Source organism: Callospermophilus lateralis, chromosome 1 (assembly GCF_048772815.1).
Source record: "Callospermophilus lateralis isolate mCalLat2 chromosome 1, mCalLat2.hap1, whole genome shotgun sequence".
NCBI lineage: Eukaryota > Metazoa > Chordata > Mammalia > Rodentia > Sciuridae > Callospermophilus > Callospermophilus lateralis.
In genome coordinates, this window is record NC_135305.1 from 220,093,981 (window position 1) to 220,109,919 (window position 15,939).

The 15,939-nt window shown below is 55.7% G+C and overlaps 2 protein-coding genes across 5 annotated transcripts; one reads left to right on the top strand and one right to left on the bottom strand.

Moving 5' to 3' along the window:
• Positions 1-1,745: 1,745 nt before the first annotated feature.
• Stxbp2 (syntaxin binding protein 2) lies at positions 1,746-9,602 on the bottom strand. Of its 3 annotated transcripts, none has more exons than XM_076850098.2 (19): positions 9,536-9,602; positions 8,346-8,395; positions 8,013-8,094; positions 7,428-7,504; positions 7,193-7,271; positions 7,003-7,106; positions 6,498-6,646; positions 6,202-6,286; positions 5,964-6,094; positions 5,754-5,861; positions 5,392-5,449; positions 5,171-5,236; positions 4,969-5,049; positions 4,565-4,703; positions 4,021-4,130; positions 3,221-3,316; positions 2,547-2,632; positions 2,298-2,455; positions 1,746-1,884 (listed from the first exon to the last, which is right to left on the bottom strand). In XM_076850098.2, exons 1-19 carry the CDS (start codon positions 9,570-9,572, stop codon positions 1,799-1,801), a joined length of 1,782 nt encoding a protein of 593 aa, XP_076706213.1. In that variant the 5' UTR covers positions 9,573-9,602; the 3' UTR covers positions 1,746-1,798. The 3 variants fall into 3 exon arrangements, with proteins under 3 accessions (XP_076706213.1, XP_076706233.1, XP_076706223.1); XM_076850118.2 differs by lacking the exon at positions 9,536-9,602 and adding an exon at positions 9,164-9,227; XM_076850108.2 differs by lacking the exon at positions 9,536-9,602 and adding an exon at positions 9,150-9,221.
• A 4,582-nt stretch (positions 9,603-14,184) lies between these two features.
• Pcp2 (Purkinje cell protein 2) lies at positions 14,185-15,937 on the top strand. Of its 2 annotated transcripts, XM_076850501.1 has the most exons (4): positions 14,185-14,235; positions 14,812-14,926; positions 15,090-15,214; positions 15,818-15,937. In XM_076850501.1, exons 1-4 carry the CDS (start codon positions 14,185-14,187, stop codon positions 15,935-15,937), a joined length of 411 nt encoding a protein of 136 aa, XP_076706616.1. The 2 variants fall into 2 exon arrangements, with proteins under 2 accessions (XP_076706616.1, XP_076706626.1); XM_076850511.1 differs by lacking the exon at positions 14,185-14,235 and having other exon boundaries at positions 14,818-14,926; positions 15,087-15,214.
• The last annotated feature ends 2 nt before the right edge of the window (positions 15,938-15,939 follow it).

The window sequence follows — 15,939 nt, forward strand, 5'->3', positions numbered from 1 at the left end:
GGACCCGGAGCCAAGCCGCGGCTTCCCAGGACCCTGAGTTTAAATAACTTTAAAACCATGTCCCTCCCACTCCCTCCGTCTTCCGCCAGTTAAAGCGGGTCTCTGCCGCAGGGTATTCAGGACGCCGTCTCAGGGGCTTGCGTCAAATCTTCTTTCTTGCCCGCACCCCATCCGCTCCACATCAGCGTGTCCAACTTCTGCCCTGGGCGGGAGACCCAGACATCTACTAGAACTGCTGAGTCGCAGTTTGTCTCAGGCTCCACCTGCACAAAGATGTGTGCAATTTTGGGGGAAAGTGTCCTTAAATTTCCCTAAACTCTCGAAACAAATCTGTGACTCAAAATCAGGAGGGTCCCCTGGGCCCTGTCTCCACTCCTGGCCCAGCCTTGGGATGGGCCACAAGCCGGGAGGTGACCGAGAGGAAACGACCAGCTCCCCACCAGGGGGCGCTGTTCCCGGCCTCCCCGCCTCTCACCGTGCCCGCCTCTCACCGTGCCCGCCTCCGGGGACCTCTTTCTACAGGGCACGGGGCCAGAGTTACACCGTGTGGTTCCCATCACTCCAGCAGGGACCCAAATCCTCACCCCGCCGCGTGGCCCTAGTGCTCTCAGATCTTGTCGCTGGTCAATACCCTCCCTCCAGCTCAGCCGGCTGCTCTTTCACCTTCTAGCCTTTGTCCCCACTGAGCCTCCTCAGCCCCTCTGGATTTTCACTCTTCGCAGGGAACGTCTTCCCTAACCACCCGACTGGGTGCCCTCTGCCTCCCACAGCCCCCTGCCGTCGCCTCTGGGTGGCCTGCCCGGCTGAGTCTGTCCTCACCGCTTATTCACACTCCATTCAGCCAAGTGCTGGAGGCTACTTGTGACTCCCTGGTATTCACCTGCCGAGGTCCTGACCCCCAGCATCTCAGAATGACCTGGAGATGAGGTCTCTCAAGAGACAATTAAGTAAAAATGAGGTCGTAAGGTGGGCCCTAATCCAAGATTTTTACAGAGAGAATTGGGACGCAGACACACTGAGGGACAGCCATGTGAGGACACAGGGAGAAGACGCTGTCTACACGCCAAGAGGCCTCGGAAGAAATCGACCTGGCTGGCACCTTGGTGCAGACTTGCAGCCTCCAGAACCGTAGGACAATACATTTCTGTGAAGCCAGCCAGTCTGTGCAACCCTAGCAAACAAACGCTCCAGCAAAGGCTCTGGTCCGTCCTGCAGTCAGGAGCCTGTGAACACCTGGGGTGGGGAGAACGAGCAGGGCGAGGTCAGGTGTGCCTGACCAAAAGCTGACTCTCATTCCCAGAGCCAGGCACAACCTCAGCTGCATGTGGCTGCAGGCCCCCTTGGGACAGTCCTGGGGGAGGAGGAGGGGAGAACACCACCAGCCCTTTGTGCTTGTTAACGTAACAGTAACGGCCCTGTCACAACAGCCAAAGGGACTCCAGTGAGTGGAGAACCTGCCAGCGTCCTATGCCGTCAGTTCCCACACTGTCATCTTCTCTGCAAAGCAGTTGCTATTAATGGCCTCATTTCTGCATGGGGGACCCAGGGCCTCACAGCTGGTAAACCTCAGGGCCACCCACTGTCAAACCTGAGCAGGGTTCTTAACCTCCCCAAGGGCTGAGGATGCCCTCGGGGCCAGGGGAAGGTTCTGGCAGTGTGTGTAAGGCCTGCAGCACAGGCCTGATCCAGCTCAGCTCCCAGGGTCTTCCCTGGGAAGAAAGCAAGGTGGGTGCTCGCTGGCAGAGAGAGGGAAGATTTATTTCTCTGTAAAGGGAGGAATCAGAGGTGGGGCACAAGGTCAGGGCAGGGAAATGTCCTCCAGCTTCTGGTCCAGTGTCTTGAGGTCATCCAGGAATCGGGTTGGGGTGAGAATGTGTGACGAGCCTGGTGAGCAGGGGAGATTGGGGAGGAACAGGGTGCTTCCTTGGCCTCTGGGTCCTGGCTGGTTGGAGGCCTGTCCCTGCCCCTCAGCAAACCAAGAGCCTGACTTTCTAAAATTCAGGAGTCTAGAGAATTAGGAATGTGGGAGTACAGGCCCCAGGTGACCCCTTCCCTGGCAACCTAAGTCCCAGCCCCTCAGAAACCCTGGAGTCTAGGATCCAGCCCCCCAGGGCTCCCAAAGTCCAATCCCAAATCTCTAGGGACCAACACCAGACCTCCAGGGACCTGACACTAATTTCAGCACCCCAGGGACCCCAGAGTCCATCCCTAGACACCTAGAGGCCTAAGCTCCAGTCCCTCAGGGACCCCTCAAGTCCAACTCTAGCACCCTGAGAACCCCAGTCCTGGCTACTCACCAATAAGTACCTCCCACTTGCCCTCAGTGGCCCTGGTCACTTCATAGGCGGCCCTCATCTCTGACATGGCCACACCACCCACGATGTACACAATGAGCCTAGGTCCAGGCCGAGCCTCGGTGCCCACCTTGTTCTTGTGCCAGTGGCCAAAGCGGGCACTGTGGGGGGGGAAGAGGTCAGTCTAGGCCATCACACCCCACCCCCAGATGTGGGCCTGGATGATAGTGAAGGGCATCTCCAGGGCCTCACCTGACAGCAGCCTGGGAGCTAGATGAGGGAGCAGGGTCAGACACGAAGGGCCACAGCTTCCGGTCCAGGCGGTCCTCCACCACATCCTGGGGGGCCAGAGAGGGAGGTTTAGGAGATGAGCCCCAGACAATGGGGAGCAAGGACTGGAGTCCTCACAGAGGTCAAGGTCCTGGCAAAGTGGAGCCACTATCTGCGCCTCCTGCCCCTTGGGGACCCACGAATCAACATCCTCAGCCCCTTGGGACCTAGGAATTCAGACTTCCAAGCTGCATGGGCAGGGAGGCCAGGTGGCCAGGCTGTCAAGCAGAAAGGGGTACCAGAACTCCCCAAGGAGATGGAAGCCACACCCCTGGCCTGTGGCTATTTGATGTTGCGCTTTCAGGCCTCAAGATGGCCAGGGGCTAGTGAGGGGAGGGCGTCTAGGGGTCGGAGGAAGATAACAGAGGGGGATGCAGAGGAGGGGGCCAGTGGGTGGAGAGGAAGAGACTCCCCAGCTAAAGGGCTCTCTGCTGCCCTAATTCCTGGGGTGTGTGTTTGGGGTGACCAGAGCAGACTGGGTGTCAGGAGAATCCAGTAATGAGGGATTTTCCATTAAGCCCCGAGGCTTAGCACGAGGAGGAGGAGGGAGGCTGACAGGATCAGGGGGAACGGGCCCTGAGCCCCCACCCAAGTACCTCCATCACGTCCTTGATGATCGGAGTCCAGCGGGACAGCTGATAGGTGGGCTCCGAGCGTTCCCTCCGCTCCAACCGGATTGAAGTCCCTGAGCCCTGCGGGCAGGGCCAGGTGGGGCCAGTAGGGGGTTAGGGAGAAGGAGGTGGGCCACAGATGGGACTGGGGCCTCATCTGGCTAGCGGGGTAGGCAGACAAAGATGAAGAGGTGGAATGGGAGAGAGAGAGAGAGATTCAGGGAGACTGAGAGAGATAAGGACAGAAGTGGGTAGGGAAGGAACGGGGGTGGAAGGAGAGAGACAAGAACAAAGAGAAAGACAGAAAGATGGAAGACAGAGGCCAGCGAGAGAGATGGGGACAAGGGCACACAGGGCCCGCAGAGGAGGCAGGATCAGGGGAGGTGGGACACGTAGGGCCAGAGAGAGAGGAGAGACTAAACTGAGAGCTGAGTGCAGGAAGCTGCCGTGTGTGCTGCATGGGTGGAGTGTCCACTGTGACCTCAGGGAGCCCCAAGTCTTCTGGGTGCCTTGCTGCCCAAACACCGGTGACCCTACCATACCCCTAGCCCTCAGAGCACATACCCCACATTGTATTGTCACCAGGACCAGTGTGGCAGTGAGCACACCTCACCCTGCTGCCTACTGTGTGCCCTAGGATGGGCCCTGGCACTCTGTCCCCATGGGCCACGCATGCCTGTGCAGCCACACCACAGGACCAGGCTCTGACCTAGGCCCTCTCCCCGGCTGCCCCCACAAGCCCTCAGCCTCCTTCCACCCAGCCTCTGATCCTGCTCCTGGCATACCCCAGGATTGGTGACGGTGCCCCCCAGCTGCTCCAGGTTCCGGACAAGGCTGCTGTAGGCCTGCACGTTGGCATGCTGGATCAGCTTGGCCAGGTTCTCCTCGCTCACACCTGGGGAAGGAGAAGGGGGCCAGAAAGTGGCTACACAGGGTCCTGGGCTAAGAGGTATCCCAGGACTTCGATGAGCATGTCCCACTGTTGGGAGGTCCTCAGGACCCAGGCATCCCCTGGAGTTAGTGTAAAGGGAAACTCTCATGCCAGGAGACTATGGATCCACATCCCTGAGGGAGAATGGGGTCCTCCAGAATTAGTAGAGGGGATACCAAGTTTAAAGAAACGCTTATTTTGGATAAATTCCATGTTTAATGGGAGCGGGGAAGGGCTCTGTGGAGGATCTCATAGTTGGAAAAGGGTCACAGGGCCCAGAAAGGGGATGTGATGGATTCAGCATGCCTGGTGTTAGGAAGCTGTAGGGCTGAAAGTTTCCCAGGATTGTTAAGAGACACTGGTGAAAGGGAAGTCCCAAGAACCCCCAGGCCACCCACCATTCCGTAGGAGGATGTAGAGTAACAGGACGCGGATCTTGTCATAAGGTGGCACCGCTGCATCCAGCAGCACAGGGACGATCAGTTTCATGGCATCCTTGATCTTCTCGCCCTCTGCGTCAGAGCCCATGGCCAGGTCCTGCGGGCACCTCGTCTTTCAACAGGTCTCCTGAGGCCCCACTTCTCAAGGCTGCCCCTCCCAAACAGGCCCAGGCGCAACCCGGACCCAGGACCACCTCCCCACAAGCTCCACCCCTCACTCGAGTCTCACCTCTCCAAGACCACACCCCCCAACCAGGTCCCACCCCACATGCCCACCTGCTCACCAGGACCCCCAGCAGGCTCCGCCCTCCCCCAAACCCCATCCCTCTCAGGGGATGGCCCTTCGTGCTGGCCCCACACACCTGCTCCACACTGCACAGCTTCTCCACGGAGCCCTTGAAGTGCTTCATGCAGTCGTCGGCTAGATGCAGGTGCGTAGAATACTGCAGGGGGGTGTGGGAGTTGGGGTCACAAATGTGGAGTCACGGCAGAGCGCAGGACAGAGCCTGGGGCTGAGGGCCTCACCAGCCCCGGGATGGAGGTTCACCCACCCGGCTCCATCACCTTGTTCAGCTCCTTCTGGTACTGCGGCATCTTTTTCAGAATGTGGGACAGGTCTTTGATGTTGGCCTGAGGGAGGGTGGGAGACCGCAGGGGGTGGGCTTGAAGCCAAACCCTGCCCACCAGGATCCCACTCCAGACTCAGCATCTTGGATGAGGCCCCGCCCTCATCCAAGTGGGAGGGGTTCTCCTCCACTCCCAGCCAAGGTTGGGGTGGGGGCTACCTTGTCAGTGGTCATCCTCTTGCTCTCACAGAATGTCTTCAAAAGCTCAGTGACCCTCCTAGCCAAGAGGGAGGGCAGGGTGAGATGGGGGCTGGTGCTGGGACTTCAGTATGAGGTTAGTGCAGTTTTGCAGACGGAAATGACAGGCAGGGACATGTCCCTGGGGTCCAGGGGGTAGGATGAGGCTGGAGGACAGTCAAGAGTCCCACTGAAGGGTGTGGCTTATGGAGGGTCAGTCCAAAGCCTAGACCCAAAGCCTGGGGGCAGCAGGGATCCCATAGCCACATAGCGGGCCAATAGGAGGAAGGAGTTAGGGGCATCCAGGGGGGCCCACACCTCCAGCACCCACTGCGAGCACGCACTTGGACACATCAGCAATGTGCATGTGTCGAAGCTCCACCCACAGGTCGTCGTCCTCGTCCAGCAGCACGGCCTTCTCCCGAGCCTCACTCAGCCCGGTGGTCTCATACCTGCAGGGGCAGGAAGGGGGACATGAGGGTCAGGGCACTCAGTAAGCACAAGGGTCCCAGGTTGGGGGCAACTGGGGTCAGCAGGCTCCAAGGTCCACCCACCTGTATGTGTCCTGTTCAATGTCCAACAGGTCATAAGCCATGGCCTGGAACGTTAGCTCATGCAGCAGTGGGGACACAGGGTCTGCTGCCCGGTCCACAATCAGCAGCTGTGAGCGGGTCTTCTCGGGGCCCTGGGTGGCTCAGGAGAGTTAGAGGCAGGGATAAGGATGCTAATGCTGACCCTGACCCTGACCCTGACCCTGCAGGGCCTTGACCCATTTCCCCAACACCCCCTCACCTCGCCCAGACTGGGAGTGTCCGCCTTGAAGGCATTCAGCTTGGCCAGGACTGCATGGGCCAACTGGGCTGTGTCCTCTGGACCCCTAGAAGTGGGATGGTCAGACACAAGGACATAGAATATGGGGTCTGGAAGGGCCGGTCACAGTCAGGAGGTTAAAGTTGGGGTTGAGGATGGGAGTTAGGGGTCAGAGTGAGGACCAGGACTGGGGTCCAAAGAGAGACTAAAAACTGGATGCAGGATGGGGTCAAGGTCAGAGGGCAGCATGGGGCCTGCGGGCTGGGCTGGGTCCCCACTTGCGGTAGCGGATGGCTGGGTACTCCTGCAGAGTGGCACACAGTGTAGCAATTTGCTGGGCCAGTGCCTCAAGTTGCCGTGCTCGCTCCCCTGCCCGGAAGGGGCAGTAGAGGTTGTAAGTGCTGTGAGGGACATCCAGGGAGAACACCTGGGGGACACAAGTGCCAGGGCCACCACTGTAGGTCAAACCTGCCTAACTTGAAGCTGCTGCTACCTGCATCTATCTGCTTGGGCCTTCCCTGGTCTCCGGAGTCTGCTCTGCTAGTCTCCAGGCAGTCTGGGGGCAGCCACCAATCAATGTCTGTAAGAGTCCACAGGTAAGTCCCCCAGTCCTCCCCCTTGGGAAGACTCCATGCTGCCCCCTGGAGCAGCCCAGAGGGATGGAACACCAGTTGCCGAGATCTACAGGGTTCACAAAGCTCCTGGGTTGGCTCCTTCCCTCTCTGACTCTCTCTATATATTTTGTATTTGGTCACAGACACCCCACCTCCACCTGGGCTGTACCTGGGCCTCGTAGGGAAGGAAGGCAAGGTGGATTTCTTTCAGCGTCTTCACCACCTTTGCCAGGCGAGAACGGCCCAGCTCACTGAACAGGGGCTCGGGGCAGGCTGGGTTGGGCAGAGGGGCCATCAGACCAGAGCCACCCTACACTCCCACCCACTACCCTTCCACATCCCCCACTCTCCTCACTCACTATCAGTGAAGAAGATGTGTGCTGCTTTGTAGGTGAAGGTCGGGGTTCCCCGGAAGTCTGCGATCAGTGCCTGAACCGACTGGGGAATGCAGATCACTCTCTGGGCCTGACCCTGCACCCCAGACCCATCCTTTGCCTGGGTCCCCCAGCCACTGCCCATCCTCCACCAGACACAAGCATGCCCAGAGGCCACACACATGCATGCACCCATGAGCATGCTCACTCATAGAGGCACCTTCTCCGTGGGGCTCAGCAAATAAATGGCTTCCAGACTGGGGATGGGTTCGCGCCGTTTGTTGATGTCTTCAACAACTAATAGCAACAGAAGAAGGGGTACTCGTGGGTGGCATAGGCCAGGGGCACATGGAGAGTCTCAGGCTTGGGGGATTGGATGCTTAGGGGAGCTGCATCACCTGAAGTTCTAAGCAGGAGACAGACACGCAGGAGCTACATGGTTTTGTATCTTTAGGAACACACAGCCATACCCTGCAGGTCACCCACAGAAGGCTATGCATTCACAAGGGGCCAGGCTCAGAGTCCTCCCTGGGAGCTCTACATGGGGCTGCAGTCAAGGAGGCTGAGCCCTCAGCAGTCCCTGGTAAGGACTGCAGACAGGGTCCTTCGTGGGACCCTCAGCTTGCATACCTGAGAGATGTACTTGGTCACATGCTCTAGGTGGTCTATGCAGGGACAGGGACATACTTGGGAGTTTGGGATAATTTTAGGGGATCTCACATTTAAGAGTTATACCCAAGGGACCCACATTCAGGGGATCCCATACTCAGGTTCTACCCAGAGCATGAGGTGGGGGTCCACTCACTGGTGATGCCCTCAGCCAGGATGTCTGACATTTTACAGCAGGACGACAGAATACGCATGCTTGGATGGTCCATGATGAGCACCTGTCCAGGTGAATGGACAGACAGATGGACCAATGGGCAGACAAGAGGCAGAAGGAGCTATGGCTGACCCCAGAAGGGGCATGGGGAAGTGGAGACATCAACAGTTTCAAGGGTTGGCTGAGACGGAGGACCCAAGACCCATACCCCCAGCTCCCACCCCATGGATCAACAGCCTCCTCAAAAATTTCTTGTGGGTACAGAGGGACCACCCATGTAGACTGGGGCAAGGGGCCAACTCTGGTTACCCCTACCTTCCACTCCCCATCCTTTTTGACGCTTCGAATGACTCCACTCAGAATTTCTGCAGGGAAGAGTGGGGAGGGCTCAGGATGCTAGACCCTCATCTTAACTCCCATTCACCCCTGCCCCCTGATCTGGAGAGGCAGCTCCTGGCATCAGCCCCCTCCCAATTTACAGAAAGGGAAACAGGTTCTGAGAGGACAGGCAACTTGCCTAAGTACCCTCTATTCCTAAGCAGCACAGTGCTTGGGGTACAAGTTGCCATTCCATATATCCATGAATGAATGGAGAGGAAGGGTCTGGCCCCCCACCTCCAGTTTTCCTTCTGTGGGGCTACCAATCAGGCCCCCACCCCACCTCCATTAGATCCACTTAAGACTAGACTGCAAGACCCCAAGTTCCCAGCTCTGATGTGTGCCTAGCTGTGCTCATCCCATCAACCACGAGTCCTCAGTTTCCTCATCTGTATCCCCTCTCCCCATCACCCACTGTATAAGGGCCTCCCTTTTGGGCTGAAGTGCTGGAGGTCTGAGCCAGTCTGCCCTGCCCAGAGGAAGGAATGGAGAAAAGGAACAGGGTGGCCTCGCTTGGCCCGGCCAGAGTGTCACGTCCACTGTTATCTGGACCGCCAGGGCGGAAGGAGCAGCTGAGGCCGGAACTACCAGAGGTGGGGGAGGGGTAGAGGACCTGCGCCCGCGAGGCCCGGACGCCTGGGTCCCGTCGCTGCAAGGGGCTCCCGAGGATAGGGCAAGGAGGAAGGCGCCCCCCACATCACCCCGTGGGGCCTGGACACGCCCCCTGAGCACTCAAACTACCTGAAGTCTCTGACCAGCGCATGGCGGGGCCACTGGAGTCCAGCCCCAGAACTTTGCCTGGCTCAGACACCGAGTCTGGAGAGGTCCAGCTATGCCCTCCTCCTGCAGGCAGTTTAGGGGGCCCAGGGGTCATGTCTCCAGCCTCCGCCACCCACCCACTACCGGCTCCTCTGGATCCCCGGGGCCCAACTCTGTTCTGCTGCAGCATCTGAGGAACTGGGCGTCCGCTGGAACCAAGTCCCCGCCCGCCCCCTCGAGGATCAGGCGCTCGGGCACCACCCAGTTCAGCCCCCAATTCCCCGCCGGGGTCCTGGGCTCCCAAAGACCGTGCGCCCCGGCGTCCACCCCGCAGGGGACACGGAGCCCGGCCCCGCGAAGGCACTCACTTTCCCCCACCACCGCCTTCAGCCCCGAGGGCGCCATCTTCCCCCTCGAGCAACGCCGCGGCTTCCGGGTCTGTCCCAAGGTGGGGGCGTGGTTCTGCGCGTCACCCACGTGGGTCACGCCCCCTTCCCCGCCCCTGCGCACCTGGCCCCGCCTCGCTGAAGGCTCTGGGGAGACCAAGGAACCCCAGCGCGGATTAGGCGGGCAGGTGTGTCCACGCAGTCTCCGAGGGACACACCCCGACCCATGCGCTCACGGACGAGCGTTCGGCCACTTTCCCTGGCTTGTGTGCGGTGAGCAAGAAGGACCGCAGGACAGTAACCCCTTTGCCTTACACAGTCGCAATCAGCACCCTGTCCAGAAGTTCCTCTGTCTGCGAGATACAGAGTGTCCACGCGAGGACAGGGGCTCCCAAACCTCCTCCTGGTCTGGAACCAGGACCCACTTGTCTTCTGTATTCCAGCAGCTTCTGTATTAGCAGCAGCACCACCAGCAGCGAGGAAGCCTGGGCACCCACTGTGTGCCATGCACTTGAGCTATCCAATTTTCTCAGTCCTGCTTGACATTACAACAGGGAGCCTGGTGCAGTGGAGGAAAGAGGATCTGTAGGACCCCCAACACCATATGAGTGAACCTACTGGAATTTGATCCAGGAGCCTGTATCTGAAGGAAAGTGTGTCACTAGACACGACACTTACCCTCATAGGCTGACAATCTCATATTCACAAGCAAATACACATGGGGTGAGTGACATGCTGAGTTACATGCACACACAGTTACACTCAACTCATAATTTGAGTGCCTATTCCTGTTGCTTCTGAGGGCACAGTCCCAGCATCACCCATACAAATGAGGTTACAGATCTAACGTGTGAATAGGGAGTCCTGCTCATCTGAACTGGTTTCTTCATTCAGCCATGTTAAGAATGTTCCAAACCCAGCACAGTGGCCTATAACTAATCCCAACTACTCAGGAGGCTGAGGCAAGAGGATTACAAGATTGAGGCCAGCCTAGACAATTTAGAGACCCTATCTCAAAAAATCAAAAAGTTCTAGAGATAGCTCCATAGGATATTATCACTGGGTTCAATCAACAGTACTAGGGGTGGGGGCAGTTTCCTAGGTGTGGAGTCCCCTGCCACTTACATGGGACACAAGAGTGAATAAGACCTGAAGGCCTGCCCACCCATGGGGCACTTAAAGTTGCTTGGGGGGCAAAGAATTTCTCCATAGGACCCCTAAAGCTCAGAAAATAGTGCCCAGAGTTAAAAATTAGGATAGTATCAAATTAAAAAGCTTCTGCACAGCAAAGGAAACAAGAGTGTGAAAAGTGCTGGGACAAAAATCTTTGCTAGCTACTCTTGTGACAGAGGATTAATATCTAGAATGTACAAAGAACTCAAACTCAACACCAAAAAAAAAACAAAAAAAAAAAAACCAAGTAACCCACACTAATAAATGAGCAAATAAATTAAGCAGACACTTCTTGAAAGAATAAATTTGAATGGCCAACAAATATATTTTAAAATGTTTGACATCATTAGCAATTAGGGAAATGTAAATCAAACTACAGTGAGATTTGATATTTGCTCTTTCTCCAGTCAGAATGGCAGTCATCAAGAATACAAACTACACGTGGGAAAAATAAGAACTCATACCCCATTTGAATCAAATGCTATATGATATGTCAAGATCACTGTAATGTTTTGAGCAACCAATAAAAAAAAAGAATACAAACTAATAAATGCTGGAGAAGATGTGGAGAAAAAGGAGCATTTTTACATAGTTGGTGGGATTGTAAATCAGCATGAACAGTATGGAAATCACTATGGAGGTTCCTCAAAAGATTAAGCATGGAACCACCATATGACCCAGCTATCCTACTCCTCAGTATTTATATTAAAGAATTTAAGCCAGGGCTGGGCACAGCAGTGCCCACCTGTAATCCCAGCTGAGGCAGGAGGATCGTGAGTTCAAAGCCAGCCTCAGCAACTTAGCAAGTTCCTGAGCAACTTAGGGAGATCCTGTCTCAAAATAAAATATAAAAAGGGCTGAGGGTGTGGCTCAGTGATTAAGTGTCAAAAAAATCAGTATACTATAGTGATATATGTATATAGCAGCACAATTCACAGTAGCAAAACCATGGCGCCAGCATAAGGGTCCATCAATTGATGAATGGATAAGGAAAAAGGGATATATATATATATATATATATATATATATATATATATATATACACACAATGGAATTTTATTCTGCCATCAAAAAAATTAAATTACGGCATTTGCAGGAAAATAGATGAAACTTAAGACCATTATGTTAACCGGAATAAGCCAAACTCAGAAGGTCAAAGGTCATGTGTTTTCTCTCATAAGTTAAGCTAAAAGAGTAAAAGAAGCAATCCTTCCCTGAAGGAAATAGACTAGTTATAGCAAGTACACGAGCTGGGGGAGGTGCCAGGGGGCCTCTCTGAGGGACTAACCTCTGAATGACATCTGGGAACAGCCATTCCTGTGGAGGAAAGGGGAGGGGGTTGACAAGTGCAGCTGGAGGTGAAAGTCTGGAATGTGACAGGAGCTTGTTTTCTTTAGGACAATGTCAGAATAACCCATTCTGGTTTGCCCAAACTGAGAGGTTTTCCAGGGCACAGGACTTGCAGTGATAAAAATGCTACACTCACAGGCAAACCAGGGTGGTTGCCAGCCTGGGTGGGAGTTTAGGCTCTTCTTTTCCTTTTTACCCCCCTGTAGTGCTGGGGATTGAACCACCAGCAGGCTAGGCTAATGCTCTACCACTGAGCTTTACCCCCAGCCTTCCCTCTGTCTTCTTTAAAAGTTTGATCTCAATAAGTAGTTCATAAGCCACACGTTCCCTCCACCTGAAGTGTACCTCAGTGCCCCCCCCACCCCCACTTCCGTGTCTGGGGATTGAACTACTCAGGGGCATTCTAACACTGAGCTATGTACCCAGTCCTTTTTATTCTGAGATGGTGTCCTGCTAAGTTGCTCAGGTTGGGCTCAAACTTGCAAAACCAAGGAGCTGCCTGGGTCAGTGGCTTTCAGCACCTTCAAGGATGTTCCTCCATCCCAATCCATTTTGACCATTCCCTTACCTCCAGGGTATTTGGGTTTGCTTTTGAGAACAATGGAGGCCAAGGGAGGGTTAAGAGCAGAGAAGATGAGTTACCTCCTCCAGACCTTGGAGACAGAATAGGCAACAGGTACAAAAGGAGGAGCCAGAAGCACCTCATCTCCCACTGTACTTGACGGGGTAACCAGGGTCCTCCAGTGTTATGGGTTGAATTGTGTCCCTACCATCGGCACCCCCACCACCATCAAAGATGTTGAAGTTCTAATCCCCAGTGCCTCAGAATGTGACCTTATTTGGAAGTAATGTCATCACAGATTAGTTAGTTAATATGAGGTCACACAGAGGAGGTGAGCCCCTATTCCAATATGACTGGTGTCCACATAAGACTGTCCTATGAAGACATACAGAGAGAACACCCTGTGCCCACACAGGTTGGCTGGAGTGCAGTACTTACAAGCCAAGGCACAGCAAAGGTAGCCGCAGCTAGCAGAAGTACAGCTAAGAAAGACCCTGAAACCAGGTTGCAGAGGAAGCACGGCCCTGCTAACACTGATTTCAGACCTCCATCCTCCAGCCTTTAGACAATAGTGTTGCTTTAAACCACCCAGTCTGTGATACCTCTTTCCAGCAGCCCTTGGAAAACGTGTGCACCCACTGCTGAACATCCCATTATCACTGAGGACTGGATTAGGGTGTGCCAGGCAGGGGTGGGATAGTGGAGACAGTTTATTCTGAGAAGAAACTGTAACTGGTTTCCAGAAAGACATCTTGTTCGGGGGACAAGGCTCCTAGGTCACTGAAATAAAGTTGGGCAGGGACTTCATCTCCTGTTCCCACATGGGTCTGGGGTGATGGATCAGAGGCAGTTCAATTTGCATCTGGGTGGCAGGTGGACAGGGGAACACAGATTTTGTCTTGGGGTCCAGTGGGGAGGCAACCAGGTCTCAAGGACAATGAGCAGAGGGCAGGGTGGCCAGGATGTCCTTTGGAAATGCTGTCCAAGTGGCAGAGCTCGAGTTAGGCTAGGTGGTGGTGCCTGAGGAGGTTGCAGGGAGGTGGGGAAGGGCTCCTGGGCTCCAGCTTCCTCTTCTGCTTCCCCCTGCCAATGGCAACTGCCCTTCCAGCAGGATGAGGCCACAGGTACCATGAGGGAGCTAGTGGGCTGCCCAGGATGGACACAGACTCCACTGGATCCCACAGGTAGGCTGCAGCCTTATGCTCCCCTGTTGGCCTGTCTTTTCCAAAACTGCTCTGGGCTTCTTCCACACTCCACCTGACAGCTCTTGGGGCCTGGTTAGTAAGTGCCGCTGGGTCTGGTGAGGTTCACACCCAGGCCACCCTCCCTCCCACCCTGTGCCAGGCCCAGCAATATTCTGGGCAAACAATTATCTGGATCATCTTTATGGGGCTTAAGCTTGGGTGGGAGCAGATGGGGCATGAGCTGGGGATTTGGGACTAGAGAGGGTATTCACTCCCCCCACATCCTGGTTGTTTAAAAGGCCTTCCTGGCACAGGGCTGGAACAGAGAAGAGCAGAAAGTGGAGTCCAGTGGAAGAACAACAATGGAGCAGGGAGAGAAAGGAGAGGAGGGGGGCTCAGACCCCTCGAGCCAGGTAAGAACGCCCCACCCCCACCTCAGCTCCTCCAACTCTCAGAGCCTGAAACTGACAGGACTAGTTAATTTGTAGGGCACCTAATTAGCAAGTGAGTCTCCGGGGTCCCCTGACCCATTTGTCACCACATGGAGGTGCTGATGGGCAGAAGGTTTATGAACTGGTCCCTAGCCCCAAGGCAGAGGGCAAGGATCCTGGTACTGACCCCTAGAAGGTGGCAGGTGCTGGGACTTAGGGGTGGCTCCAGAGCCCCATTTTCTTCCTTTGTGCCACAGACCCCAGCCCATCCCAGTCAGGACCCAATCTAGGACGGCAGGCGGGACACTGTCACAGGCAGGCCTATCCCTAGAGGTGGCACCACGTGAAGTGATGCTGCTGGCTGGGGCCCCTGGGGCAGGGACCAGCATCAAGGAGACTCATGTCTCATTCAGAGTAGCTCTGCAGAGCAGCAGATCGACAAGGACCATGGTAAGAGCTGGCGGAGCCAAGAGGGCAGGCTCAGGGACGGGTTGGGAGCCAGCTCACTGGGAGAGAAGGGGAGGAATCCCCAGTCAAACCAAGTGTGTCTGTCCCCAGGCGGGCTCACCAGACCAGGAGGGTTTCTTCAACCTGCTGAGCCACGTTCAGGGTGGTCGGATGGAGGAGCAGCGCTGTTCGCTGCAGGCCGGACCCGGTCAGACTTCTGAGAGCCGTGAGCCTGGGCATGGGGATGCTGCCTAGAGGTGGGAATGGGGGAAGTATAGTGTGCAGGGGCAGCCTGTGGGGTGCGGGTGGGGGTGGCAGGGAGATGACCACGCCAGGCTCCTCTGGAATCTGTATATATGTTCATGGCCACGTGTTTCTGCTCCGTGCAGAAGATGGCTCCACACCCGAGATCGACAGTCTCATGGACATGCTGGCCAGCACCCAGGGCCGCCGAATGGATGACCAGCGTGTGACAGTCAGTACCCTGCCTGGCTTTCAGCCCATTGGCCCTAAGGTAGGTGATGTTCCATCAATGCTGATGACACCTACCAGGCTGTACTCTCTAACCTTGCTCATCCCTGGCCAGGAGTGAATGGGACCCCTCCCCCATCTCTGTCCATCTTCTGCTGAGAATTCAGTTAAGAAGACCAAGCAAGCCCCAGACACAGCAGACCTGAGAAGGGCTCAGGGTCACACAACGGCCATTTAGTGTCAGAGCTGTGGCTGAAACTCATGGCTCTTGCCCCTACCCTGTCTGAGGGTTTTAAGAAAGAAAGAGGGAGAGAACAGGCCACCTTCTGGGGTGACATCTCAGGGAGGAGGACACGGGAGCTCACTCACACAAGGAGCACATCCACACAATCCCACGTACCTACGCACAGTTGAGTTCTGATCAAGACCCCAGTAAGAGCCCTAAGACCTGTCACCTCACACCCAAACACCACCCTAAATGGCAGATAATGAAGGTAAACAGATTTCTCTATGGGGACAGAGGGGGCAGTCACACAGGGGGAGGAAGGACACGGATTCCCATCAGTACCTTCTCTCCAATGTTTGTGTCATCTCTGGCCTGTGCTGCCCTTGGTCCTCCCTCTGGCTGACACCTTCTCATCCACAGGACGGAGCGCAGAAACGAGCTGGGACCCTCAGCCCTCAACCCCTGCTCACCCCTCAGGACCCCAATGCTCTCAGTTTCCGCAGGAACAGCAGCCCCCAGCCCCAGACACAAGCACCCTGAGG

Coding starts and splice junctions, on each gene's coding strand:
- Stxbp2 (XM_076850098.2), bottom strand. CDS start 9,572: ATGGCGCCCTCGGGGCTGAAGGCGGTGGTGGGGGAAA. Junction 7,107..7,192: donor ACACATCTTCTTCACTGATA/GTGAGTGAGGAG, acceptor TGCCCAACCCAG/CCTGCCCCGAGCCCCTGTTC. Junction 5,450..5,753: donor CACATTGCTGATGTGTCCAA/GTGCGTGCTCGC, acceptor CCTCTTGGCTAG/GAGGGTCACTGAGCTTTTGA.
- Pcp2 (XM_076850501.1), top strand. CDS start 14,185: ATGGAGCAGGGAGAGAAAGGAGAGGAGGGGGGCTCAGACCCCTCGAGC. Junction 14,236..14,811: donor GCTCAGACCCCTCGAGCCAG/GTAAGAACGCCC, acceptor GTCTGTCCCCAG/GCGGGCTCACCAGACCAGGA. Junction 15,215..15,817: donor TTCAGCCCATTGGCCCTAAG/GTAGGTGATGTT, acceptor TCTCATCCACAG/GACGGAGCGCAGAAACGAGC.